We start from the raw sequence: 18,868 nt of genomic DNA on the forward strand, positions 1-18,868 counted from the left end.
GGCAATGCTTTAACAAACAAGCAATGAAGATTATACTCATTTAAGAGTGTGTCCATATTTAAAATATAACTCTGATGTGTTCTATGAAGCTAGCAGTGGTCTTGTATAAAGGAGATGAGTGTTTGATGCAGTATCTGCCAACTTAACATTTTGTGAATACTGTGCTCCAGGGCTGTCTCCCTCTTGTGTTGATGTTTGATATGAAGGAAGACATCGAGGTTGAACCACAGCGGATCACTCAGTTGATGGAGCAGCTAGATGTCTTCATTAGCATCAAGCCAAAGCCCAAACAGCCCAGTAAGGTATAGAATACAGATGAACTCCTTTCTTTACAATGTTTGTTCTATTAATCTGATCATGAAACAGACCCATCCAATTACGGCACATAAGAGGAAGGAAGAATGTTGAGAACAAAGGTTTATGTGAATTGAAGTAACCCAGAAAGCAGAGTAGATCATTCATGAGTTCCAGCAGGCAGGTTTCTCTTTCTGGCTTTGCCCTCATTGACTGAGCTCTCATTTGAATGTTTTGCTCCCTTATTCTGAACTCTTCTGTGATCACTCTCCAACAGCTCGACCAAGTTGTTTAATTAGCTTAAACATGCCCATAGGTCACCTCTTATCTTCTGTACTCTTGGGGAAAATGAGGCTAGGAGAAAGTGAGGTCTGCAGATGCTGGAGATCAAAGTTGAAACTTTATTGCTGGAACAGCACAGCAGGTCAGGCAGCATCCAGGGAACAAGAGATTCGACGTTTCGGGCACAGGCCCTTCTTCAGGAAATGAGGCTAACCTGGCCTCATAATATTCTAATAATTCTGTGCTGTAATCCTTTCAAGGCTAAATATGTTATTTCCCAAGAGACTAGACCAAGTCACCAAGACACACTCAGGAATAGTAGGGAGTGCTTAAAACGCAGCTCTATTCCAAATGCTCCTGGAATCGGTGTTATCAGTGCCCATACTTTGTCTGAGTTTCAAAAAGCATATTCCTGCCTTAGCTCTAAAGTTCACACCATTTCTATGGAGATAGAGGAATTTTTTTTAAAAATCCAGGCAGTGAGACATTATGATGTGTGTTGTTTGGGATACAGTTGGAAAGTGAAGAGGATTCATCCTCATCCTCCCTCTATCCTCATTTGCATTTGACCACTGGGTAACAATGGGCAGGTTATTTGACATACGTTGCAACATTGTCATAGAACAGTGTTGGGCTCTGAATGGGTTAAAGCTGAGGAGAACACTAATATGATCATGTCGTTTGGCCTCTGATGGGGATACAGTTCTGCATCTCACATGAGTTAAGACCTAACGTCGAGATAACCTCACAGTCTTAGTAATAATGTCCAATTCAACAGTGTAACTTGTATTTATTGATATCATTGGAATATACTACATTTTGTTTAAGACGAGAGTCTCTTCTCATTGAACTGCCAATGTTTTTTCTCTAACACATCAGACCATTCCAGATCCTAAATAGATTCAAGCTTGTAAATATTCTTTTCATAAATGTGGGGATAAGTAATTTTATATCTTATCAATAATTGAGTTCAGGACCCATCCAAATTTCTCCAGTGCCATGGTGCCAAGCCTCACCTTTCCATCCTGAAAGCATTTGGTGGCTGCAGCTTGAAAACTTTCTCTGGAACGAGTGGAGTAATTGGCAGCTTCAGTTGTGTTTCAGATCGCTTCCTATCTCCCGCAACATGGTTTGGGCTGAAATGTGTGAACTTGTGTCCACTGATCTGTGAATCCATGGGCTGTATAACTATAGTGGTTGGAACCTGGGCCAGGGGAATCTCATTGACTGGGATCCTTGACTGGCGATGTTAACCTGGGCCAATCAGGGAACCCTGGCTGACAGAGAGAAACAGGGGAATCAGAAGGTCTCCTCAGTCTGGAGATTGGTTTTGAGCTGGCTGGTCACAGCCCATGTACAGGATGATGGGGTAATAGACAATAGGTGCAGGAATAGGCCATTCTGCCCTTCGAGCCTGCACCACCATTCAATATGATCATGGCTGATCATCCTTAATCAGTATCCTGTTCCTGCCTTATCTCCATAACCCTTGATTCCACAATCCTTGAGAGCTCTATCCAACTCTTTCTTAAATGAATCCAGAGACTGGGCCTCCACTGCCCTCTGGGGCAGAGCATTCCACACAGCCACCACTCTCTGGGTGAAGAGGTTTCTCCTCATCTCTGTCCTAAATGGTCTACCCTGTAGTTTTAAGCTGTGTCCTCTGGTTTGGCACTCACCCATCAGCGGAAACATGTTTCCTACCTCCAGAGTGTCCAATCCTTTAATAATCTTATATGTCTCAATCAGATCCCCTCTCAGTCTTCTAAACACAAGGGTATACAAGCCCAGTCGCTCCAGTCTTTCAGTGTAAGGTAGTCCCGCCATTCCAGGAATTGACCTCGTGAACCTACGCTGCACTCCCTCAATAGCCAGAATGTCTTTCCTCAAATTTGGAGACCAGAACTGCACACAATACTCCAGGTGTGGTCTCACCAGGGCCCTGTACAGCTGCAGAAGAACCTCTTTGCTTCTATACACAATCCCTCTTGTTATGAAGGCCAGCATGCTATTAGCCTTCTTCACTACCTGCTGTACCTGCATGCTTACCTTCATTGACTGGTGTACAAGAACACCCAGATTTCTTTGTACTGCCCCTTTACCTAAATTGATTCCATTTAGGTAGTAATCTGCCTTCCTGTTCTTGCCACCAAAGTGGATAACCATACATTTATCCACATTAAACTGCATCTGACCACTCACCTAACCTGTCCAGGTCACCCTGTAATCTTCTAACATCCTTCTCACATTTCAAATTTGCTAATGTTATTACTAATACCATCTTCTATATCATTAACATATATTGTAAAAAGCTGCGGTCCCAGCACTGATACCTGCAGTACCCCACTGGTCACTGCCTGCCATTCCGAAATGGAGCCGTTTATCACTACTCTTTGTTTCCTGTCAGCCAGCCAACTTTCAATCCAAGTTAGTACTTTGCCCCCAATACCATGCGCCCTAATTTTGCTCACTAACCTCCTATGTGGGACTTTATCAAAAGCTTTCTGAAAGTCCAGGTACACTACATCTACGGATCTCCCTCGTCCATTTTCAGAGTTACATCCTCAAAAAATTCCAGAAGATTAGTCAAGCATGATTTCCCCTTCATAAATCCATGCTGACTCTGACCTATCCTGTTACTACTATCCAGATGTGTCATAATTTCATCCTTTATAATAGACTCCAGCATCTTTCCCACCACTAAGGTCAGACTAACTGGTCTATAATTTCCTGCTTTCTCTCTCCCACCTTTCTTAAAAAGTGGTACAACATTAGCCACCCTCCAATCCGCAGGAATCTATCGAATCTATCGAACTCTGGAAAATAATCACCAACGCATCCACGATTTCTCGAGCCACCTCCTTCAGTACCCTGGGATGTAGACCATCAGGCCCCGGGGACTTATCAACCTTCAGACCTAACAGTCTCTCCAACACCAATTCCTGGCAAATATAAATTCCCTTCAGTTCAGGTCCTTCAGCCACTGTTACCTCAGGGAGATTGCTTGTGTCTTCCCCAGTGAACACAGATCTGAAGTACCAATTCAGTTCTTCTGCCATTTCTTTGTTCCCCATAATATATTCCCCTGTTTCTGTCTTCAAGGGCCCAATTTTAGTCTTAACCATTTTTTGGTCTTTCTCATACCTAAAAAGTATCCTCCTTTATATTTTTGGCCAGTTTACCTTCGTACCTCATTTTTTCTCTGCGTATTTCCTTCTTAGTAATCCTCTGTTCTTCTTTAAAAGCTTCCCAGTCCTCCGTTTTCCCACTTATCTTTGCTATGTTATAATTTTTCTCTTTTAACTTTATATGTTTCTTAACTTCCCTCGTCAGCCACGGCCACCCATGCCTCCTCCTAGGATCTTTCTTCCTTTTTGGAATTAACTGATCCTGCATCTTCTGCATTATACACAGAAATATCTGCCATTATTCCTCCACTGTCATCCCTGCTAAGATATTGCACCATTGAACTTTGGCCAGCTTCTCCCTCATAGCTCCATAGTTCCCTTTATTCAACTGAAATATTGTCACTTCCGATTGTACCCTCTCCCTCTCAAATTGCAGATTGAAGCTTATTGTATTATGGTCACTACTTCCCAATGGCTCCTTCACTTCGAGGGCCCTGATCAATTCTGGTTCGTTGCACAATACCAGATCCAGAATTGCCTTCTCCCTGGTAGGCTCCAGCACCTGCTGTTCTAAGAATCCATCTCGAAGGCACTCCACAAAGTCTCTTTCTTGAGGTCCAATACCATCCTGATTCTCCCAGTCTACCTGCATGTTGAAATCCCCCATAACAACTGTAGTAACATCTTTGCGACAGGCCAATTTCAGCTCCTGATTCAACTTACAACCAACATCCAGACTACTGTTTGGGGGCCTGTAGATAACTCCCAAGAGGGTCTTTTTGCCCTTAGAATTTCTCAGCTCTATCCACACTGACTCTACATCCCCTGATTCTAGTGCCCCCGCGCAAGGGACTGAATATCATCCCTTACCAACATGGTCACCCCACCCCCTCTGCCCATCAGTCTGTCCTTATGATAGCATGTGTAGCCTTGAATATTCATTTCTCAGGCCCTGTCCACTTGAAGTCACGTCTCAGTTACAATATCGTACCTGCCAATTTCCAAAAGAGCCTCAAGCTCATCCATCTTATTTCTAATGCTTCGTGAATTCATATACAGTATTTTTAATTTGTTACTGCCCTCACTCTTCCCATCAACTCCTATTTCACTCAACCTTACAGCATGATCCCTTTTTGGGTAGTGGCCTCTACAGATATTTCAATAACATATTGGAAATCAATGAGGCTTATATGTGTGCACACTAAAAATCCAAAGTGCTATTTTGAGATGGTGTAAATTTTCATTAATGTTTTCTATCTCTCTCGCCAGTCAGTGATTGTGAAAAGTGTGGAGAGAAATGCAGCAAATATGTATGAAGCAAGGAAGTGTCTACTGGGTTTGGAAAGCAGCGGTGTTACAATGACAGCGAGTGCACCCTCAGCAGTGACCTGTCCCATAGGATTATCCTGTCATGGGCTTGATATTCTAGCTTCCGCTGGACTTGGCCTTGCTGGATTAGGTATGCAGGTATTTGTATGCACTTTACAGGACTACTATAGGCACCATTACTTTACTAGATTCATAACGGAATCACGGATTCATAACATGGGAGGAGGCCATTCAACCCAGGTTCCATATCAGACTGAGTTCCATTACAAATATAATTAAAAGCAATGACACCAATGATGATACAACTCTGAGGCAGGTCGGAAGCTGACCTACAAAGTGACAGGATAGGATAAATAGACAAAGTCTTTTCCCTGGGCTGGGAGAGTCCAGATCTAGAGGGCATAGGTTTAGGGTGAGTAGGGAAAAATTTAAAAGAGACAGAAGGGGCAACTCTTTCACGCAGAGGGTGGTGCATGATAATTTAGGATATTTGGTTGGCATGGACGAGTTGGACCAAAGGGTCTGTTCCCGTGCTGTACATCTTTATGACTCTATTCAATACAAATGTAAGTTGTTGTTGAGCTGGTTCTGCTAAGGGTTCTGAGTTTAAGAGGTGGGCTCTGGGGACTGCTGTGTTTGGGGGGAAAGGTCCATGTGGGAGATCTGTTTAATGCAGGGTCTGTGTTAGGGATGGTTTCTGTTGGGGGGTGGTCTGTATTTAGGGAAAGGTTTACATTGCAGGGAGAGACTCTGTTGGAGGCAGTCTGTATGTGGGGGATGGACTGTGTTGGTGAGGACAGTCTGTCGGTTTGGGGTGTAGGGTCTGTATTGGGGGCTCTATGTTTAGGGAAGGGTCTGTGTTAAGGGCTGTGTGTTTGAGGCAGGGTCTATGTTGAGGGCTCTGTGCTGAGGGAAGGGTCTGTGTTTCGGCTCTGGGGAAGAATCTGTGTTGGGGGCTCTGTGTTTGGAGAATAGTCTGTGTTTCGGCTCTATTTGGGGAAGGGTCTGTGTTGAGGGCTCTGTGTTTAGCGAAGGGTCTGTGTTGAGGGGTCTATGTTGGAGGAAGGATCTGTGTTGGAGGCTCTGTGCTTAGGGAAGGGTCTGTGTTCCGTCTGTCTTTGGGGGAGGGTCTGTGGGGGGGGGTACAACCTGTTGTGATTTCTCTGAATTTGGGGGGTAGGGGTGTGATTTTGTTTTGCCTTTTGGAACAACAGTAAGAAAAGAAGCAGCTGTCAAAACGTGCTGCCAAAAATGAAGCCAAAGTTCAACAAGTGTCAAAGTGGGATTTCTGACAAATAAAGCCTGAAGCAGCACTGACTGTTCAGTCTCCCCTCAGTGAGCAGCAGTCATCCATTGGTCCCACACTCTAACGTCAAAAGGAGCACTGTTTAGCAGTTCTCCCACATGTTTCATACATTAAATAGGTCCATATGGTGGCAATTCAGAGACCATTACGTCCAAGAAATAGCTGGGTTTCATATTTCTTGAAACCCCTTGTCAAAAGTAAGCTGTGAAGATTGAGGTTATGGCCAGAAATCTACAGTTACAAATTAATAGGAATCTCTGGCTGATTGGTTTGAGTTATCCACTCATGAGGATCATTACTGTGGTCAGGCGCCAGTCACAAGCAGAGGTTAGATCTGAACCTTACCTCACATAATGGCCAACAAATTCTACCCAAAATCTTCCAATTTTGAGTTTTATCAAGGGTGAATGTTCTAGTAGTGCACCTGCCCAGAGTTCCTCAATGTCGAGGATTTTCCATCCCTGAGAGATGAAATACTGGAAGATCGTAGGTTAGGGTTGCCCAGTCTGTGGTACACAGAGCTGCCGCAAGGGGGCGAGGTGCCCTGGGCATGTACCTCTGGAAAGTATGCATCAAGTTTTCATCTAGCAACCAGCTGTCAATAAAATAGCACTCTTCAAGCACAATCAGGGAGTAAGCAAAATAATGATGGATTTTTTTTCCTTTGTATTTATCCACCTAGGTTTCTCCACCGTATCACCTCTGATGATCCCACCAACAACACAAGCGACCTTAACAAGTATCTTACTGTCGGGCCTACATGGGTATGGCCAGAGCACACCATCGCCCCCACCTGGTCTGGCACCCATGGACATTCAGATCAGCACCTTATCCCAAGAGAGTGATAAGACAGCAACTTCCTGCATTAACGGCCATGTTAAGGTACAAGGAAGCATTAGCGTTTCAACGTTGAGCCAGACGTTGATGATAACAGTTTATTTATTTAAATTCTCCTGACTTTCTCTGAGGTGACCTTCATAGCGATGTGTTTGCGATTAGTCTCTAACACCTCGTGACTTCTGGGAATTTCTGTAAGGGTAACAATTTAGTATGTGATATCTTAGCGTTTTTTACTGTGATTGTTTGTCTCAATTGGCCTGATTGTTAGACATTCCTCTGGAGTAGGGAATTTATTTTTGTTAAATCTGTATTTCAAATCTCAGCACTGAAACAACTTTTCCAGGTTTCAGAATCAGCGCCATTTATAGAATTACTGTACGTTTTTCCAAAAGCTTGACTCATATTGGGCCTTGTGTCGGGACTCGTGGCAGCTCTCTTCTGCCTTGTCCGTAAGCTAACCTTGGTCAGTGAGCCCAGCTGCTACCTAATCTGTGGAGACAATATCTCAGCTAAGCATGACCCTCCTCCATGTTTATTATAGGAACATGGGACTATACAGCACAGATGGTGGCTGTTTGGCCTAGCAAGCCCATGATAGACCTAGACTACATTAAGTGCATGAGCCTTCATGTGCATGAAAAACAATTTCCTTTTAAATAACACATTATCTTTGAAACACCACAAACCTTTGTGCAAAAAGATAGTTAATTAGATCAGCAACAGTGCCAGCTAGTTAGTAATGGTGTAGAAACACAACTGAGCATAGAGAGGTAGAGGAAGTGGCAAAGACACAAGAAGATTTTAACAGACTGAACCTTGTAGGCATAAGTAGAAAGCCAATGAAGAGAGACTGTTAGCCACTGAGATAGAGATTTTTCTTTTAAAGTGAAGAAACAATACAAAAAACTTACCTTTACATGGCACCAGTCATAGCTTCAGAATGTTTCAAAATACTTTTCAATATTCATTGTCATAATAACAGGCAATTAGTTTCTACCCAAAAAATTATCGTGAGTAGCAATGAGGTAAATGACCAGCCGATCTGTTCAAGGTGCTGTTAGTTGAGTGAAGCATGTTGGTCATGACACTGGGCCAACTCCCTATTGACCTCAACAAACACCTGTGGATCTTTAATGTCCGGCGGTCTAGCCTTGACATTATAACTTAGTCAAAGGTCAGGTACTTTGGACAGAGCAGCTCTCTGTACATACTGTGCAGCTATCTCAACCCAGGCCTGTACTCAAATCCTGAGTCTCAACATTCTGATTTCAAGGCTACATTTGATCAAACTGGACAATGCAGGAAATTTGTAACCCTCCCTCCCCCTCTGTTTCCTTTTCCAGCCTTGGAAAAGGCAAGAATTCACACATCCCCTTACTGGAGAGGCAATGGCCTCGTGGTATTATTGCTAGTATATTGATCTGCTGTGGCAGATAATGGAATTTGAATTCAATCAATAAGCTGAACTTAAGGATCTAATGCTGACCATGAAACCATTGTCAATTGTCGTAAAAACCCATCTGGTTCATTAATGTTCTTTAAGGAAGGAAACCTGCCTGAATTCAAGATGGCACCTGATCTTGATGACATTTTGTGGGCTGTCTACAGCAGGTCTTATTCTTAGATATCTTATAATCATACTACTCCTCTAAACCTCCATTCTAAGTCTATCTTAATGCACTTTGTATGGTATGATCTTCCTGTACTACACGCAAAACAAAACTTTTCACCATGCCTACGTAACAATAACAAGTCAAATCAAATCCTTACCTGGTCTGGCCAACATGAGCTGCAGACCCACAGCAATATAATTGACTCTTAACTGCTTTCTGGGCAATTAGGGCTGGGCAATAAATATTGGTCATGTCCTGTGATGAATGAAAAAAAAGTCCTTGAACTGAATTCGGCGAAATCAATGTCTTTTGGGAACTTGAAGTTGTACTGTTTTCAGTAATTCATTGTCCCGCAGTCACTGAGCCAGTGGGGAAACTGAGTTTCATAGAATTAAATATTGTTTTATTGCACAGTTGTACAGCACGGTAACAGTTTTAGTTGCAACTTCTTCCGAAAACACAACTTTTGGTTTGAATGCTGAGGAGCTGATGACTTGAGTGAATAGTCTGTTATTAACTGTTCTGTGAATCTACTAAAATGTAACTTAAAGTCTATTTAGTTCTTGTTTGCGTAATTTTAAGAGATTATCCTAGATCTCCAGTGAAGATAAATATATCATTTGAAATATTGACAACAAATTCTGTTGAATTGATTCAACCTGAACCATGATGTTGGATTCCTGGTGCTTGAATCCCCTTGGTCCTATCATTGGGTTAATGAAAATGGTTTCAGATGGAGAGATAGATGTTTGGATTGTTGAAACAGTGAGAAGGTTTGCTCTGCTATCCAAATGGATTTTTTCTTTCGAAGCTAAGCAAAGAGTTTGCCTTAATATTGGCACGTTTCAGGCTTCAAAGAAGTAGAATTGCATTTAGATTTGTCATGTAAGAAAGCGACAATGTGTCTGCTCTCTGATACGGAAAATATGCAGGAACCCCTGTGCCTGGAAATATGGCTGTAGTGTTTTCCTGTCTGATGTGCATAACTGAAAAAGGACTTAATGCGTTTTGTTTCCACAGCCTTCCAGTGCTATTTATACACGAATTTCAAACCCCTGTCTAGCAGATAAAGTATTGAGTAGTAACCACTCTGAAGTACCACGAGAGAATGCAATCAGCTCCCAGGAGCAGTTGACGAGGAAGTCCAGTCCAGCAGAAGGTAAATTTCCAATAAGTTTTCGTGACACTGGTCCAGTGGGTTAACCTGTCTTGGGAGCCAGTTCCAATCTGAGGCAGAGCCACTGGAATCAGATTTTGTTTTATTGGTCAAATGCGTATGTGAATTAGATTTAGATTAGATTAGATTAGATTTAGATTAGATTACAGTGTGGAAACAGGCCCTTCGGCCCAACAAGTCCACACCGACCCGCCGAAGCGAAACCCACCCATACCCCTACATTTACCCATTACCTAACACTACGGGCAATTTAGTATGGCCAATTCACCTGACCCTGCACATCTTTGGACTGTGGGAGGAAACCGGAGCACCCGGAGGAAACCCACGCAGACACGGGGAGAACGTGCAAACTCCACACAGTCAGTCGCCTGAGTCGGGAATTGAACCCGGGTCTCTGGTGCTGCGAGGCAGCAGTGCTAACCACTGTGCCACCGTGCCGCCCAAATTGAATTTTGCATTTTCAAACATTTGTGGATACTGCACCAAACCACCATAACCTGCTAGTAATCAGGTCTAAGCTGGGGCTATTGTTCTGCAGGGTAGAAGATGGTTGGTGAGAGGGAAAGTGAATGTTGGACTGATTTAGGCAGATATCTGTCTGGTATGAGCTCTGGGATACAGGAGAATAAAGCAATTAGGAGCAGGAGCAGGCCATTCAACCCCTTGAGCCTGCTCCACCATTCAATATGATCATGGCTGATCTCATCTCATCCTCAACTCTCTCTTTCCTGCCTGCTCCCCATAACCCTTCAACCCATTACTAATTAAAAATCTATCTCCTCCTCAAACTTACTCAATGTCCCACCACAATCTGGGATAGTGAATTCCACAAACTCATGAACTTATGACAGAAGTCATTTCTCCTCATCTCTGCTTTAAATTTGCTACCCCTGATCCTAAAACTATGACTTCTCATTCTAGATCGTCCCATATGTGGAAACGTCCTCTACGTCTTACTTTGTCAATGTCCTTTAGCATCTTTTATACCTCAATCCGATCTCCTCTCAGTCTTCTAAATTCTACAGAGTATAGACTGTTCAATCTCTCTTCAGAAGACAAATTCTTCATCTCTGCAGTCAATCCAGTGAACTTCCTCTGAACTATCTCTAATATAATTACGTCTTTCCTCAAGTGAGGGGACTAAAATTGTACATGGTGCTCCAGGTATGGCCTCACTAATGCCTCATACAGTTGCAGCTTACTGTTACACCCCATTCCCTTAGCAATAAATGCTGAAACTCCATTTGCCTTCCCTGTTACCTGCTGTATCTGCATCCTAGGTTTCTGCAATTCATGTACAAGGACACCTAGATCCCTCTGCATGAAAGCATTTTGAAGTTTCTCTTAATTTGGAGAAAAAATTGCCTTTCTATTCCTTCACCCAAAATGGATGAGCTCACACTTTTCCACATTAAACTTAATTTGCCAGGTTTTGGCCCATTTACCTGACCTGTCCATATCCATTTGTAAATTTCTTATTTCTTCATTGTAATTTAGTTTCCCACCTATTTTAGTGTCAGCTGCAAATTTGGCTATAGTTCATTGTAGCCTTACACCCAAGTCATTAAATATAGTTTGTAAACAAACTGAGCCCCATGGTACCCAACTCATTACAGCTTGCCAACCAGAAAAAAAACCTATTTATTCTGACTCTGTTTTCTGTTGATTAGCCAATACTCTATCCAAGCCTTTAAATTACCCCTAATCCAGTGTGAACTTTCAGGATTCCCATTATCTATGTTGCTAGTAAATTAGTCAAACACAATTTACCCTTCACAAAACTGTGCTGATTCCAATGGATTGTATTTGGACTTTACAAATGTCCCATTATTTCTTAATAATGGATTCCAATAATTTCCCAAAGGCACACATTAAGGTAACTGGTCTGCAGCTTCCTCCTTTCTGCCTTCCTCCATTTTTGAATAAGGGTGTTATGTTCGCATTTTTCTAATCCAGTGGAACTTTTCCTGCATCCAAAGAATTTTGGAATGTTATAGCCAATGGATCCATAATCCCTGCTGCCACTTCCTGCAAAGCTTTAGGATGTACATCACCAGGCACTGGGGACTTGATTACCTTCAATCCCAATGGTTTGTTCAGTACTTTTCACTCGTGATGATGATTATTCAAAGTTCCTCCCTTTCTATAGCCAATGCATTAACTGTTACAATTAGGATAATGCTAATGTTCCAAACCATGAAAACTAAAATGAAATATTGATTAAGCAACTCTACCATTTTTATGTTCCCCACTATTAACTCCTCAATCTTATCCTCCAAGGGACCAACCCTCACTTTAGCTGCTGTCTTCCCTTTTATATACACATAGAAACTTTGGCTATCTGCTTTAATAATTTGTGCTAGATTTTTTTCATAATTTACCTTTCCTCTTTTCAATCTTTCTTCCTCTCTGGAACATATTTAAGTTGTGAGCAATTGAGGATTGTGAGCAATCCTAAAAGATCGGATTAGAAGGTCAACTTCACTGCCAGACATTAATCTGGGGCAGAAATATTTCATTTTTCTTAAAATTGACATCCTTGTGTGTCAGTATAAATCCATTTGCACTGCAAGTGTAGCATTGACATGAAGAACTTTGTATTTGCACTGGTGCCAAATATGGAGAGCATAAATTGGGCTTTTAAATCTAACTAATTTGAAGGAGGGTTGTGAGTGAGAGTGTCTCTTTCAGGGATGCCATGTTGGACTTAACTGAATTCAGGCTATTGATAAAGGAGGTGATGGCTTAGTGATATTGTATCTGGACTGCCTATCCAGAGATCTGGCTGATGGAATGTGAATTCAATAAAAATCTGGTGTTAGGAGTCTAATATTCCTGAGAGATAAGATTCCTAGAGATGTACAGCACGGAAACAGACTCTTCAGTCCAACACATCCATGATAATCAAATATCCTAAACTAATCTAGTCCCGTTTACCTGCACTTGGCCCATATCACTCTAAAGCCTTCCTATACATATACCGATCCAGATGCCTTTTAAATGCTGTAATTGTACCAGCCTCCACCACTTCCTCTGGCAGCTTGTTCCATACACACACCACTCTCTGCGTGAAAATGTTGCCCCTTAGATCCCTTTTAAATCTTTCCCCTCCCACCTAAACCTATGCCATCTAGTTCTGGACTCCCTTGTTCTGAGGACCATGAATCCATTGTCAATTGCTGGAAAAACCCATCTGGTTCACTAATGCCCTTTTTAGGGAAGGAAGCTGCCATCCTTACCCAGTCTGGCCTACATGTGACTCCAGACCCACAGCAATGTGGCTGACTCAGCTTATACATTTACTCACTGAGCTGGAAGGTTGGTTCTCAGACGTTTTGTCACTATGCTAGGTAGCATCATCAGTGTACCTCTGGTGAAGCCCTTCACTTAAAGAGAGGTGCACTGATGATGTTACCGAACACGGTGACAAAACGTGTGACAGCAAACCTACCAGCTCAGTGAGCAAACTTACAAGCTGAACCTCAACCTGAGCTACAAACCTTCTCAATGTGGTTGACTCTTAACTGCCCGCTGGGCAATTAGGGATGGGCAATAAATGGAGGCATAGTCAGCGGTGGCTACAACCCATGAATGAATTAAAAAGCAAAACTGGCACCATAAAAGCAGCCATGGGCAGAGTGAAACCATCCCACGTCAATGCTGCAGTTTATAGCATCGACATACCTTAAAATTATTCAAGCTTCTAAAGGAAGAGGTTCATGACCCCTCTGCCCAGACACTTCTGGACGTTATTAATAGCCATCCAAAACCTTTGTAAATAATTTACAGCTTGAATTCTTTAATTCCCAGTTGCAATTATGTTGTGGTTTGATAAGAATGTAAGCTCAACTGGAGGACAAGACCCTTGGAGCTGAGAGCAGGGGTGGGCCATTTGGCCCATCAAGCCTCTGCAACCATTCAAGACAATCATGGCTGACTTTAAGTTTTAGCTCCCTTGTTAAGTCTTATATGAAGTCAATAAACTCCCCCAAAACCTTTTACTCTGGCCCCACCCTTGAATGCAAGATTAACTGGCATGAAGGGAGCAAAAAAACTCTGTAGAAAATGAGTGCGTTCTTCTTTTAAACCCACACCAAAATCTCTCGTCGTCCTCTCGTTGTGCTGCACTAGCTGTGATGTAAGTGCTGCTATTTTGTGTGTCAGCTTCAGACTTCTCCTGGTGGTTCTACAGGTTCCAACGATGCGTTTGTGGAAGTGGGCATGCCTAGGAGTCCTTCACACTCGGCCAACAGCAGCGAACTAAAGCAGATGCTGAATAGTTCCTCCACACCCGTGGCTAAACGACAGACCTTGGAGTTGTTACAGGGCACCAAGAATACCCATCGACAGTAAGTAATGCAGTGGATTGTGGATACGCCACTCACACTTAGCATGTATTGTCATTCGCCAGGCATTGCAGTGGGAAGCAAGATAACCCACTACCTCGGGTGCGAAAAAGAGAGGGTGCAGTGTAGGTGTACCAGAATTCAGGTAGTGATGTGGAAAGAATAGAGGTGATTGCATTATCTGCCTCCAAGATGGTTAAAGGAAGGTTTAATGTAAGTGTTTAAAAAAATTGAAGATTTTAATAAAATTACGTGGAAAGAAATTGCTAACTGTTTTATGTTTTACATAAATGTTTTAAAAATGTTTTATTACGCAATTATGATTCTCCAGGAGAGTGTTTGTGAAAGGTCACTTCATGTTTACATAAATTCGTTTACATAATTGGGCAAAGTATTAACAATCAAGTGCTCCTCTCCCCAAGGCTGATGGTGGTTATAAATCCACGCGATGCCCAGAGATCCTGTCTCTCGTGGTCAGATCTATGGGTAATGTCGCATGGAGAGAAGCTTGATGTTATTTGAGTGATCGTGCTACATTGAAGTTGGGGTAAATCAACGGCCCAGAGATGCGTTTTAAAGCGAGTCTCTATTGCTTTGAAACGCTGGAATTTGGAAAGGCATATCCAAGTTCAGCAAATTCCTGTTCGGATGTTCCCCATTGTCCCATCGAATTTTGGAAGAACAGGAGGCAATCTCCCAGAATCCTCTCCTGAAAAGAGGGGGCACTTAGCCGACAATCCCCCCCCCCCCCCCAGTATAGGGAGGGTTTGAGCTAAGCTGCCCAGGAGGAAGTTAGATAGTGAGTTCCAGGCAGGTCACCTTTCAGAGGTTGAGATGATTAGTTAGGTTCCAGAAATTTATTATTTTCTTCACCCTCAATTAGAGTCAATGGGGCCAACCAATCAACTTGTTCCTCTTGAACACTATAAAAACATTGTCGCCCTTTAATTGGCATCTCTTGTGAGTTGTCCTCATGTGTGAAGGCAAAATGCTTCCATTTTCAAAAGTACTCAAGTCATTTGTCTTAAAATTGGTTGGACTAAAATGAGAATTGATTAAATCTGTTCAATGTTAATCAAACCTACTGATTATAAGGGGCTTTCTACATGCACTGCACTGTACTATAATCAGACAGTATGAAATACATGGTCACCTTATGAATAGAAGGATTAATAACAGGAGTAGTCAGCAACTTTGGATCCAAGCAAAGACGGTAGCAAGCCGAGAATTAGAGAGATATGCTGTGATGGCTAGCATGAGGGGGCATAGCTTTAGGTTGAGGGGTGATGGATATAGGGCAGATGTCAGAGATAGGTTCTTTACTCAGAGAGCAGTAAGGGTGTGGAATGCCTGCCTGCAACAGTAGTAAACTCGAGAGTGGTGCTGGAAAAGCACAGCAGGTCAGGCAGCATCCGAGGAGCAGGAAAATCAATATTTCAGGCAAAAGCCCTTCATCAGGAATGAGGCTGGGAGCCTTTTTTAAAAATCTCCCCACCCGAGGCTCCAAGCTTCATAAAGGGCTTTTGCCCAAAGCATCAATTTTCCTCGGATGCTGCCTGACTTCCTGTATTTTTTCAGCAACACACTAATGTTGACTCTAATACTCCAGCACATGCAGTCCTCACTTTCGCAGAATAGTAGACTCGCCATTTTTAAGGGCATTTAAATGGTCATTGGATAAACATATGGATGGTAACGGAATAGTGTAGGTTAGATGGGCTTCAGATTGCTTCCACAGGTCGGTGCAACATCAAGGGCCAAAGGGTTGGTACTACCCTGCAATGTTCTTTGTTTTATATTCTCTGATGGTGTGAATGACCTGAAGAAACATTTTCACCATTTTTATTTCAGTGTTAACCGCTCCTGGAGGTGGATGGCAAGGGGTGGTGTCAGGGAGATGAGGGTCAGTGGCAGGAATTCACACAATTAATCCAATAGGGCAAATCTCTTCACTCCCAGTGATACAAAGAAGAGTAGTTTAGGTGAATAGAGCAGCGTTTAAAGGTACACCTGACAAACCCATGACAGAGAAAGGAATAGTAGGGTATGATTGAAGGCCTAAGTTGAAGAAGGGTAGGAGAAAGCTCACATGGAAAAGGAATGACAGCAAAGACCACTGAGGCGGAATGCCCTGTTTCCTTGCTTTAAAGTTTCTTTGTAATTCAGTGCAATGTATCTGTTGCTTGCTGAGGTGAGTGTAAACACAGAAGCTTTATGTTGTCCAAGGAAGCAGATCTGATGGATAGTTTCTCCTTGCAGTACCTCAGACAGACTGCTTTCAGATTCTGACTCCAGTGCCACCGAGGGCAGTGCCACTGACAAGCGGGCCCCTGGGAGTGAGCGGGCAGCGGAGAGAGCTGCTGCGGCCCATCAGAACTCTGAGCGACTGCGACTTGCTCCACAGTCGGCATATGCCAATATCCAGGTAGTGGCGATGATGGTATGCATCTTGAGAAACCAAAAATATAGGCACTTTCCGGTGTGTGTGTCGTGTGTGTCGTGTGTGTGTGTGTTTTGTGAGGAAAGCCAGTTTTACGGGCGATTTGTGAGAATTGCTTGATTGTGCATCATTGTTTCCTGGTTAGTGTATTTGAACATAGTAAGCACGTGCGATAAATGCTCAGTGTTCAAAATGATGGTAATTCTCCAGTGGCTTAATGGTTAATCACACTGTCCACGTAGCACCAAACCATAACAGAATAGGCAAGTTCAGAATTCATTCTCTCGTCTATCTTAAGTTCCAGCCTAGACCACAGCCCAAGTCTTATAATTGGCCTTAGTCACAGAGATGAGACAATGAGGTCTACTGACTGATATCAGAGTTGCTACCTACTGGAAAAAGGCCACATGTGACCACTGCATGGTTGGGCTTGACCACAGTAAACCATAAGAAACAGGAATTGGAGCAGGCCATTCAGCCCCTTGAGCCTGTCTGCCATTCAATTGGATCCTGGCTGTTCTGACCTTCCTCACATCCGATTTCCTGCCTTATCCTTATAACCCTTGATCCCCTTACTGATCAAGAAATTATCTTTCTCAATCGTAAATATACACAGGGAGTCTGCCCCCACAGCTCTCTGTGGTAAAGAGTTTGATCCTGAGAGCAGAAATTCATCATCATCTCAGTCACCCCTTTATTTTGATACAATACCAGAGGGTCCTACACGTTCCCATGAGGGGAAACATCCTCTCAGCGTTTACCCTGTCAAACCATTTAGAAACTCTATATGTTTCAATGAGATCATCTCTCAATCCTCTCAACTCCAGTGAGTAGAGTCCCAACCTATTTAGCCTTTGCTCACGAGACAATCCCTCCACACTGGGTATCATCCTAGTGAACCTTCTCCGAACTGTCTCCAATGAAATGATATCTTTCCATAAATAACGAGACCAAAACTGCTCTCAGTAACCCAGATCTACACACTCGTTGTACTCACTGCATCTCCACATTCAGGAAAGACAGGGAGAAATGTCTGAAGGAAATTTTTAAGAAGATGATTTGGACTTTTATCATCATCATGTTGCAATTGTTAATTTGTGCTGAGAGCCAGTGACATCACTCCTGCTCCTGAATGTCCTTGCACCCCTAACTTGTTAGCAATTATTGAGTTTCTTTAATAATCCAGTTGTTCTTCTTAAGTTCCATATTTTAAAACACTTTTTACGTTTGACTTTCTTCCTGCACTGAATGTGGACCTCACTTCACTTGTTACATTGGAATTCTCTGCTGTATCCCATCAGTAAGGAAAACTCTCTGTTGTACTGACAATAAAGTGGGAACCAAAGTGGGTGTCAGCTGTGGCTCAGTGGGTTCAATGCTTGCCTCTCAGTCAGAAGTTTGAGTCCCAGTCCAGAGCTTAAACACAAAATCTAGACTAATAGTCTGCCAACATGCCCCCACAGCCCCATGGCACCTTACCTTGCAACCCCAGAAGGTGTAACACCTGCCTGTCTACTTCCTCCCTCCTCAGTATTCAAGGGGCCAAACACACTTCCAGGTGAAGCATCGCTTTACCTGCACTTCACTCAATCTGTATTCGTTGCTCTCAATGTGGTCTCCTCTACACTGGGGAAATGTAGACTGGGGTACCGTTTCACAGAACACCTACGTTCTGCCCACAAAGATAACCCTGATCTTCCAGCTGCCTGCCACTTCCACACCCCACTGTGTTCCCTGGCCAACCTCTCTATCTCAGGCTTGCTGCAGTGCTCCAGCTAAGCTCAGTGCAAGCTGGAAGAACAGCACCTCATTTTCCCCTTGGGAACTCTACAACCTTCTGGACTCAATATAGAGTTCAACAATTTTAGGACTTGAGGCACTTTTTCTCATGTCCTTTAACCAACCCTCACACTGTGTTATCACATGGTCTGCTATTACACACAGCTCATTTTAGTCGCTAACTGTCCCCATTAGCAACGGTTCATTCTCTCAGGCTGACTGTTATTCACTCCTTTGTCTGTCCACCGACCAACCTGCTCTATCTCCATTTAATATTTATCTCTTAATTCCTCCCCCATTCTGTCTTCTGCATAAAAAGCAACTTTCTCCTGGC

At 43.0% G+C, this 18,868-nt stretch overlaps 1 protein-coding gene across 3 annotated transcripts in view; it reads left to right on the forward strand.

Annotated features, from left to right (window-relative positions):
- Positions 1-18,868, forward strand: part of LOC122561037 (protein bicaudal C homolog 1-like) — a 277,035-nt gene that overhangs the window by 230,608 nt on the left and 27,559 nt on the right. For 2 of the 3 annotated variants that reach the window (XM_043712353.2, XM_043712352.2), the window contains exons 9-14: positions 171-302; positions 4,974-5,163; positions 7,022-7,221; positions 9,813-9,951; positions 14,162-14,318; positions 16,575-16,755. In XM_043712353.2, coding sequence (XP_043568288.2) covers positions 171-302; positions 4,974-5,163; positions 7,022-7,221; positions 9,813-9,951; positions 14,162-14,318; positions 16,575-16,755 — 999 coding nt within the window. The remainder of the gene's footprint in view (positions 1-170; positions 303-4,973; positions 5,164-7,021; positions 7,222-9,812; positions 9,952-14,161; positions 14,319-16,574; positions 16,756-18,868) is intronic. The other variant, XM_043712354.2, reaches the window with a different exon arrangement.

This window comes from Chiloscyllium plagiosum, unplaced genomic scaffold, assembly GCF_037043375.1.
Source record: "Chiloscyllium plagiosum isolate Xiang-an unplaced genomic scaffold, Cpla_swu_hap1 HiC_scaffold_22, whole genome shotgun sequence".
NCBI classification, from domain to species: Eukaryota; Metazoa; Chordata; class Chondrichthyes; order Orectolobiformes; family Hemiscylliidae; genus Chiloscyllium; species Chiloscyllium plagiosum.